General features: G+C 37.1%; 1 protein-coding gene across 6 annotated transcripts in view; it reads left to right on the top strand.

The window, feature by feature from the left end:
• Window positions 1-10,777, top strand: part of PDLIM5 (PDZ and LIM domain 5) — a 296,691-nt gene that overhangs the window by 189,517 nt on the left and 96,397 nt on the right. For 2 of the 6 annotated variants that reach the window (XM_006874692.1, XM_006874693.1), the window contains 3 exons: window positions 2,937-3,056; window positions 5,426-5,563; window positions 6,994-7,125. The exons of 2 other annotated variants lie outside the window; for them this stretch is intronic. In XM_006874692.1, coding sequence (XP_006874754.1) covers window positions 2,937-3,056; window positions 5,426-5,563; window positions 6,994-7,125 — 390 coding nt within the window. The remainder of the gene's footprint in view (window positions 1-2,936; window positions 3,057-5,425; window positions 5,564-6,993; window positions 7,126-10,777) is intronic. 2 more of the 6 variants (XM_006874695.1, XM_006874696.1) reach the window with 2 other exon arrangements.

The raw sequence follows: 10,777 nt of genomic DNA, 5'->3' as shown, positions 1-10,777 counted from the left end.
TCTTGACTCTTAAACACTTTGAAAAGGTCTTGTACGGCAGATTTACCTAATGCAGTACATTGTCTTATTTCTTGACTGCTGTTTTCATGAGTGTTGGATAGTGGAGCCAAGCAAAATGAAGATATTATTGTTTTATGTCTTAAGAGAAATAGTGTAGCATTTTTTAATAGGGACTTACAGCATCCAGTGGAGAATGAGAGATCAAAGAAAATTGCATTTGCTGGTTCGGAAAGATGGTAAGAATGTTAATTTTGTGAAATGGCCAACCTTATACCTAATTTTCCTAGACAGATTATAAGCATGAGTCCACATTGAAAAGCACAAAAAGAACTGGCAACAAACAGTTCCTTGTTCCTTTTGACTGAGAAAAGCAGTCCAAATGTTGCAAGTCCAGCTCTCCAGACCTATCTGGGAATGAAGAAAAATTTTCATATCTCTCACTGGTGAGAAATGCAAAATCACTTAAAACACAGAAAGGAGAAAATCTGCTGATTCAGTGGTACTATTAATCAGTGCTTCTTCCAGCCCTACAATGAGTTAATATTTGGGAATGTCAAATGAGAATAGATCTCAATGTCTATTCCATATTAAATGAGGTAGTTTAAGATTTTGTCGTACAACTATTATTTTTAGAGGTTGGCTACACAAAGGAATAGGGCAATGTATCTATCTATCTATCTATATATATTTCATCCATTTATTTATTCATAAATATTTATTTGCTGTATACTTTGTGGTAAGCATTTTGTTCAACTGTTCATACAAGCAAATGTTAACAGTCCTGTACCTCATGGAGCTTCTAATCTAGTGAGAGAGTCTGGATTAAAACAAATAACCTCATCATTATAATCATAACAAATTATATGAAGAAAAGGTACACGATTCTATGAAAGTATATGGTAAGGTAACCTAAGAATGTTTGAGGATTTGGGTAGGGTGGGGGACTCTCCGAGGAGGTGATTTTTTAAACTGAGGCTAGAGAATGCTTATGAATTCTCTTAATGAAGGTACACACAAGGGTTTTAGAAAATGTATTGTTGTTGTCGTTAAGTGCAGTCGAGTCGATTCCGACCCATAGCAACCCTATATAGGGTTTCCAAGGAGTGGCTGGTGAGCTTAACCCCCTCTGACTTTTCAATTTAAACTGACTTTGCAATCCAGCACATGCAGTCCAGCCACATCAGGAAAGTCTAAGTGACAGAAATAATCAGATTTGTTGTTTTATCTAGGACAGAAGTCAGCATTTTTTCCCTAATTTTTCTTAACCATTGAAACATGTAAAATCCATTTGGAGCTCACAGATCTTACAAAGACAGATGAAGGACTTGATTTGGCATGGTGGCCATGGTTTGCTGACCCCTGTTGAAGGATTTTCATGTTTTATTCATTTTAACATATTTTCTTAAATTTCATAAATTCCCCACCCCACCCCACCTCCTTTTTTTTCACATTCTGGGAAAGGTATGACCAGTGATGAATAAGGTATGACCAGTGAGAGAAACCCTCTCCTTGTCTATTTGTTTATGTTAGCATTACATTTTCCATTTGAAAGTCAGTATAACATTACTGTTCCATTCTTCGCCCCTCCCCCTTACAGGCTTCCTCACCCCCACTATTAATGAGTAATTTTGTATTTTTTCCATTTATTTTTTCTTCCCAAAATATAATAATACTTAGTGCTTTCTTAAACTTCACACTGAGTTTTTCATCGTTGTATTTTCAATTGTGATACAAATATGTATAACAAAACATATGCCATTTAAACATTTTTGTAGTATACAACTCACTGCCATTAAGTACATCAATCGTATTGTTCAAAATCATCATTAGACATTTCCAAATCTCTCCATCACCTTCACAGTGTCCTCTCAGCAGTGGCTCCCCTTTTCCCCTCCCTGCCACTCCTGGTATGTTGTTGTTGTTGTTAAGTGCCGTCGAGTCGGTTCCGACCCATAGCGACCCTGTACAGGGTTTCTAAGGGTGTAAATCTTTACGGGAGTAGAAAGCCTCATCTTTCTCCCGCGGAGCGGCTGGTAGTTTCGAACCGCTGACCTTAAGGCTCGCAGCCCGATTCGTAACCACTACGCTACCAGAGCTCCTTAGCGTAGTGGTTACGAATCGGGCTGCGAACGCTACCAGAGCTCCAGGTATAGCCACTACTAAACTTTGTTCTCTATACATTTGCCACACAGACTCCCCCTCCCCCCTTTTTGAGAACCTCTGAATACTTCTAAAATCTAATTCTAACATTACAAAAATGCTACAAACATAGGAAAAACAAAGTTAAAAATACTGAAAGCACTGTAAGTAAATGCACACATCTGTTACAGGACTGGATCAAATACTTGGTTTACATCAAGATGAACAGTTACCAATATAATTTCAGATCTACCAAACATCCTTCTGATTTGTATGGAAATCTCTACTTGCTTCTTTTATAGTACACTATTCAGGAAGCTGCCCCACAAGATACCAGAAAGGATTATGTGGAGGAAATATTATAGACAAACTCATATTCAAATCCCAGTAGACCCTTATTTTGGTATATGATATTAGGCAACTTAATTGACTTCTTTAAGCCTAAATTTCCTTGAAACATTTAATATAAAATGCATAGTTAGTAAGTGGGAATGCCTTCTTTCTCTTTAAGCATAATGTTTTTTATTTCATGGATGTACTGGTAAAGGATTTGTGGGGAAATAGCCTGATTTTTCGGGTGGTCGCTTGTTTGTTTTGGCTTTATTTAGCCTTTTGTAGATATATAATAAAAAAAGAAAAACAAGAACAACAACAGTAAAAAAAACAACAACAAACAAAAAATATTACAATGTGCATGAAATTAAACAATGCACATTTAAAAGATGATACAGGTAATCAATGTCTGCACTTCCATTAATGTTTCCTTCACCTTGTTTGTTTTGCTTCTAAAAATTTAGGTTTGACAGTTCTGTGGAAGACCTACATAAGAGTGGACCATACCCACCTGCTACTTCTCAGGTTTTAAATATTAGTAGACAAGTAGCCACACTTTCAAAAATAGCAACTACTTATTCTAGGTAGAGTTTTTCCTTCTTGTACATCAAAATTGTAATGCTGGTGTGAATTTAAGTACTAAAACTATCTGGCTAAAAAACCAAAAATAAATGATCATAGGACTCACACATCATTAATATATAGAAAAGAAAGCTTGCCAATCAGCTTGGAACACCACTTCACATTGCTTTTATATTTATTATTGTTTAGTTTTTGGTGTAGAATCAGGAAATCTATTTATTCACTTTGCGATTTGAAAAGTCAACTTTCTGAGTTTGTCTGAATTACAGCATTGACTTCTAAAATAAAGACCTCATACGTTACCAGATGCCTAGGCATATTTTAAGAGTATTCGGGTATATGACTATTACAAGATTTGTTTGACTAAATCCATTAATATTAATATCATAATATCTATGATACAGCATGGTGGGAAAATTCAGTATAGTTTCCTTTTTATTGGAGAAGGATGAATTATCTGATTTTTACAATAAACTGAGTTTCTAGTTACTGTTATTAACCATTACTTCTGCCAAATCACAGCTGTTGCTTTTTTCAAAGATACTGAATAATTCAGAAAGTAAAAGTTGCATCACTTGGTAACAACTTTTCACATCACAATACACTCATATTAGCCTGCTTTGCTAGCATCTTTCTTTTCTCTTTCCAGCTTCCTTTCTTTCTTTTCTAACCATTCACCTTCTTGTTAGAAATACAAGGGGGCTTCAAAAAGTTCATGGGAAATTTCCATTATCTTTCATACTGTTTTTCCACAAACTTTTGGAAGCACCCTTGTATACCCATGCAGTTCAGTTTCATGGGTGGTCTTGTAGAAAATAGAACTTAAACAGTTCTGTGTAATTTTTTTAAATGGCATCCTACTATTTCTTTGATTTGCCTTCTAATTGGCTGTAAAATTATATCTTATGAACTAAGAATAAAGGATTATCAAATTCTTCTGAGAGGGAAAAAATGCTCAGATCAATGCCCATCTGAGCTCTCCTTACCTGGGCCTAAGTTGTTGTTGTTAAGTGCCATTGAGTTGGTTCCGACTCATAACAATCTTGTATAAGGTTTCCAAGGAGAGGATGGTGAGTTTGAATCACTGACCTTGTGGTTCGAACAACCTTGCTGTCCAGTGCTTTATCCCACAGTGCCACACCAACACTCCTGGTGTTAGTTTGGCACATAGTTACTTTGTGTTTGGGGAGGCCACTTGTCAAAAACTTCTGAAGTATAATATGCACCCATAAATGCAGAAGAGAAAGACTTTAGGTTTCAAATTGTACAATTTAGATTTTTACTTTTGTTTAATAAGAATGAAACGTTCAATTCCAATTTGATTACCATTGGAGTACTGGTGAGGCGCTGTTGGCTAATGCGTCAGACTGCACAGTCGTTTGAACTGCAAGGTCGGTGGTTCAAGCTCACCAGCTGCTCCTTGGAAACCCTATACAGGGTCATTATGGGTCGGAATCTACTCAACAGCACTCAACAACAACAACAACAGTCCTAAAGTGGTAAAGTATTAATTCTTGTCCAGATGTTTTCCTTAACTGTTTTTAAAAGATCAAAGAAAAATAATTATTTGAAGTAATAAGAGTTAGGAAGAGTCAATTTTACCCTAGCATTTGATTATCAGTCACATAACTAGCCAAAAATATAAATATGGAACACCAGGAGAAAAAGTGGTGTTTTACTCATACTGTAATTACTGGTTATTTTTACCAAGATGCATGTCCTCCCAAAATAATAGTATATTAAAAGAGTTATTCTTGTTCCTGTTGCTAATTCTTAATAGTCAATTAATTTTACCTGCCTCTTCTGATAACACAGTCTCATTAAAAGTCAGAATTTCAGTGTATATCGTCTCTAAGGTAAAACTCTCTATGTGGGAGGACTTCAAATAGTTTGTATAAAACTGGAATTAAAAGGTAATGGAATTTTCCCCAAGCTTTTTGAAGCCCCCTCATATAGAAACTGTTTGGGAAAATTGAGTTAACTTTCTTTCCCTGTTTGTAGAAATTCAGACTTCATATTTCCAAGTAGAAGTATCTTCTACTTGGATGTTGGCAAATCAATCTCTTAATGTGTATTGTTATACGACATTGATTTAAATAGGATTAACGACAATGAATTTAAATGCATTGAGAAATATTTGTATCTCAAAAAGTATGTTTTCTGGAGGATTATACATCACGCTTCAATTTCTGAGACAAATGATAACAACAGTAAATAATGACCTGTGTTCCTGTTACCTCTGACATTTCGCATCTTTATGGTGTTTAAGTGTTCACATAGGATAGTGCCATCTTTATTAAGCTTCCTTTTCTCACTTTCCTTTTTGTTCCTCTTCTCTGTTTTTTCTTTCCCTACATATTAATTTAAGCAGCTGTACAAGAAGTGTGGTGAGAAGTTCTTTGGAAGGTCTTGGAAACTTTTCTGCCCTCTCTTCTCCTGGTAGATATAGTGCTGCAGTTCTGAGCAATGCAGCCGCTACTGTATCTGCTGTTCTTGCTGCAAAAACCAGGTAGAACTCTGTGTGCAGTGTCTGTCTGAATGTGATTCCAACACTGTCCACTGTCCTTACAGGTCACCTCAAAGGGAACATGCTCATGTGATAAAATTCACGGCTGTACAAGGGGACTTCAAAAAATTGGATGAAAAACAGAGTTAAAAGACTATGGATTCTTTCCATGAACTTTTTGGAGCCCCTTCATACTATTAGTTCTTTTTGATAGTGGACATTGAGTCAGTTCCAACTCATGGTAACATCAGCGTGCATAGGGTCATTAAGAAGGGTTCTGGGGACCTTTCAGAAGCAGACTGTCAGGCTTGTCTTGCTGAGACACTGCCAGTCTTTATCCTAGTTGAGCCCTTAACCCTTTTGCAACTCAGGGATTCCTCTTAATTGTATAATGAATAATTATCTAGGTTGTGAATTATTGTTGTTAGGTGTCATTGAGTTGGTTCCGACTCAGAGCGACCCTTTATAATGTTCTGACACTCGTACATGTTTGCAGGAGCAGAGAGCTCCGTCTTTCTCTTGCAGTGCAACTCGTGAACTTGAACTGTCGACCTGTGGCTCGCAGTCCATGCTTATCCTGTGGTTGTGAATGACTCCTACTACTTTATGTTTTTTACTGAGTTTTCTTTAAATGAACATTGATCTCCTTTCATTGATACCATTTATCTGTGTTACTTTTCAGTTACATGAATTATTGCATATTGTGTGTCTTCTGACCTTTTGGTTTTTACACTTTTCCTCCTTTATACCTGGTATAGGATCAAATATCAGAAAATAGGTATTTTACATTTCTGTTGGATTCCTTTTCTTCCACATCCTGATTATCATTGAAGGTTATACAAAGCTGAACTATTCTCTAGAAAACACCTTCCCTCCAAAAAACAAGTGACTATTTGTTCATTTTTGTATTTATTTTTGTTGTAATGTTACATTATTTCTAGAGGCATTTACAGCTTTAAAGGAACTCTGATGCCACGGTGTGTGCTGACTGTTCTAACTCACCAGCCACTCTTTAGGAGAACGATGAGGCTGATTTCAGCCGCAAAGATTTACAGCTTCAAAAACCCTCTGTTAATCAGAATGGATTTGAATGTTGTGGGTTTGATTTAGGGGTTTTCTGCTTTAAATATTTACTGAACAATTGCCTTGGTGGTTCAAACTCATCATTCCTCCTTGGAACCCCCATACAGGGGTTGCTATGAGTCCAATCTAACTGGACAGCACACAGCACAACAACAACAAACAATTGCCTTAACCAATTTTAGTGAAAATTAAATCCATTCTATATTCATTGGTAGAACAGGGTAAATGACTTTTAGCTCTTTGTTGCATCTCTTTCTATTGCTTCGTTCTGTCTCATCCATTAAAACTGCTACCTTTTGCTATTGGTGATGTGATATTTCAACTTAAAACTCTTTCTAACTGCTTACCAGGCTCTTCAATCCTGAAAGGTATCATTCTCTACTGGATGCACTCTGCATCAGCCCTGTTCCCAAACCTATAGCCTTTTCATATCTCCAGCCCTCGAGGAACTCAACTGATTCTATCTATGTTACGAAAACAAGGTACGATGTAAAGTGGTAACTTGCAGTTAAAGGTACAGCTTTCTTTAACACTTAACCACACTATTAACAGGCCAGCTGAGAATATTCTAGAGCTGATTTGTGCCCAATTTTGAATGAACTGTACCACTTCAATGCACTGCTAAGCATAATCACATTATTTTTATGATTGTTAATTCATTCTTTAACCCTTTGTGATATCTTTCATTAATACACTTGGTGCTTGGTATGAAATTATGAATAGTTGTATACATATTTCAAGTACAGTAGAACCTTATCTTTTATTGCATGGATGTAGCTCTGGTAAAATAATCAGAAGACTAAGTGGAAAAAAAACAAGATGCAAGTAGCCCTCAATTTACAATGTATTTAAATTACAGTGAAGCAAACTTGCAACTGTTTTTGGTTTGATACATCTTTAGTAATATGATCAGTGTTGTAGTGTATAATTTGTCAATAATTTTTTTCTTTTTCTTTTGTAAGAATGTAGCTACAATCTATTTAGCTTAACATTGATAATTAAGTCTATTATGGATTGTTGTTATTTTTTAAAATTAGACATTGTAATTAGAAAAAAAAATGTTACTTTCAAGAATATTCTCAGATACAACCTTAGAACAACAGGGCTCTGGGATACAGGGATCGAGACATAGTTGGAATGGGCAGAAGGAGGGAAATAATGTTAAGGTGCTTGGCTGTCTTTTGAATCTTGATTTCCCTGGCATACCATTATAAAATAGACACTTGAGGGGGAGAGAAAGGAATAGCTAGAAATATCACCATAGGAAGCTTGTAAGTCCGTCTTCTGCCTAAAACTGATTGGAATACCTAAAATGGTGCTACATCATGCGCAGTGAAGGAGGCTTCCTGTGGAGCCTCTGCATTACATAAGACCATGGGTGGAATCCTGAACCACATCCAGAATCTTCAGAGGTGGGAAATTTCCACTTGAACGGATGAGCAGACCAGCCTGGAGTGGCTAGAATATCAGAAGATACATCTTGAAAGAAAGACCAACAAGAAAAATACAAAACAGTGGCAGTCCAACCGACTACTACAAGAACAAGCAAGTTGCTCATCCAGGAGACATCAAGGCAAGTGGTCGGATCCTGTCAGGGCAAATCCCTTTCCAAGACTGAGAATTAATGGAAATACACAAGCAGACTCATGCTCTGACTGACTGGTGACCACGTTGGTCACCGATAAGAGGAAGTGAGGGAAAAACAGCAATGAAGCTGCAGGTAAAGCCCTACCATGTTCAATACATTCCTGTGAACCTGGGTGGAGACCTGGTTGGCCAGCAGTTTGGCAAGACCTGGGGACTCCTGGGCCCAGAGTCAGTGACGTAACCACACAGGACTAGAATGGAGAATGAAGCATCCAGCTGATAAGAAGAGAGGGCATATGCACAAGAACACCCACACTTACAGTTAATACCCACTTGACCTGGCTTCAATGGCTGGATGATCAGAGCTCAACTTGAAGAAGAAAGAAGAGGAAAAAACGAGTAATCTGATACAATTTGATGAACTTGACCTATACCTATGGATGCAGTAGCTCAAAAGAGGGAACAAATCTTTACAGCGAGGATCATTCCCACCCCCTCCGTACACAGAATAGACAGGGATGGGCAACTTGGACATTGGCTACGCAAAATGGGGGGAGGGGCGTGCTACAAAGGCAAGAAGTGACTGACTTACAAGCTTTCAAGAGGGAGCCTAGATCCAGAGGGCACGGAGGAAGGTAGAATCTCCACTGAGTAGTATCCAATCTGTCTAGGCAGAACTGATGAAAGGAGATGGGGAATAATGAATAATTACTATCAGGACTGACTGTGAGGGTTGGAAATGTAAAGGTAGACATTTTGTAGCAAAAGGATGGGAGTGGTTGACTTTGCAGTCCACTAGTGGAGGTCCCTGGGACCATCAGGGGAGAAGAGTGGAGTGCGGGACCCTACCCAGAGACACAGTGATGGCCAGAGATGGAGGCAGAGACGATGATGTGGAGAGATGGAGTGGCTGGGAACTCTAGACCCAGAGAGGGAGAGGGGCTGTGTGCAGGCTTGCAGGGTGTACCATTGGTTGGTTGATGATGCATGGAGGGGATTGTAACCAAGGCAATGTAAGGATATATGATAGAATGAATGTAAAGCTAATGTTCTCCCATATAAATTATCACATAATTCACAATAAAACATAAAAAAAAAAATTCTCAGAGCAGAGTTTTTCCTTTGAAAACAGACTTACAATTTCCAAAGGTTACCAAACAGCTGAATTTTACATGCTATGGTAGCTAAACAAATATGGGATAGTAATGTAAACTCAAGGTTTATCAGGTTCTTGACAATAAAAACTACCATTTGTTTTCTCATTAGCTCAGTTTTTAAAATATATCTTTGCTGTATTACGTATACTTGTTTCCAGTGTCAGTATTTGAAACACAGAATTAAAACCTTGATATTCATGAGATGAAAGTCATATTAATTTCACATTTTATTTCAGTGCTTGTTTATTTGGCAGACTAATGAAAATTACCATATTTAATTGTCAGCTTCTATGATATTGTTGTTGTTAAGTGCTGTCAAGTTGGTTCCAACTCATAGTGACCCTGTGTAGGATTTTTGAGGCCTTTAAAAAAAAAAAAGGTCTTGGCAGAGACAGAAAGCCTCAACTTTCTTCTGCAGAGTGACTTTAATAGATCTGTTATATGTGATGTGTAAAAATATTGACAATATGTCTTTCATCATTTGAGTACACTAATTATACTTTTATAATGGTATGGCATTGTAGGATCAGCACTGGACTGTGAATCACAAGGTAGGCAGTTCCAACCCACCAGCTGCTCCTTGGGAATCCTGGACAGCTGGTTCGCTGTGGGTCAGAATCAACTCGATGGCACTTAACAACAACAATGTTAAATTCATATTCTGTGTATGCTAAGCAATTTTTTTTTTTAATTTTCCTTATGCAAAAATATTAATTTAAATAAAATTTTAATAAACAATTTAATTTTAATTTCCTTTTAAATTGTGGTCAAAATATGCAAAAAGTATTTGCCAGTTCCACAATTTTTATGTATGTACTCCAGTGACTGATTACATTCTTAATGTTATGCCTCCATTGCTGCTACTGTTAAGTGCTGTCGAGTAGTTTCTGACTCAGCAACCACTGACCTTGTGGTTAGCAGTTCCGTGCTTATCCTGTACCAGGACTCCTGTGCAACCATTGCCACTAGCCTTTTCCAGGTGATTTCACCTTCATTAGCAGCAGCTGAAGGTCAACACCCCCTGTCCTCTGCCCTCTGAAAGCTTTGGTTATATTTGCATATTTCAGGTCTGTGAAGTATGTGGTGTTTGTCTTTTTCTGACAGACTTATTTCACTCAGTATAGTTATTCCAAGGCTCATCTGTATTGTGCCATGTATTATGGCTTTGTTTCTCTGTATGACTAAGTGATTTTCTCATTGTACGTGTACACCACATTTTATTTATTCATTTGTTTGTTGATGGACATTTAGGTTGTTTCTACTTTTGGGTTATTGTGAATAGTGCTGAAATGAACATAAATATACAGTTGTTGGTTTTTTTTAATTAAGTTTTTATTGTTATTTGAGTAAAAGTTTATAGGGCAGATCATCAGTTTTACATTCAACAAAT

This window comes from Chrysochloris asiatica, unplaced genomic scaffold (genome assembly GCF_000296735.1).
Source record: "Chrysochloris asiatica unplaced genomic scaffold, ChrAsi1.0 scaffold00294, whole genome shotgun sequence".
NCBI lineage: Eukaryota > Metazoa > Chordata > Mammalia > Afrosoricida > Chrysochloridae > Chrysochloris > Chrysochloris asiatica.
The sequence above is the reverse complement of the archived record's forward strand: the minus strand, read 5'-3'. Positions and strand labels throughout refer to the sequence as shown.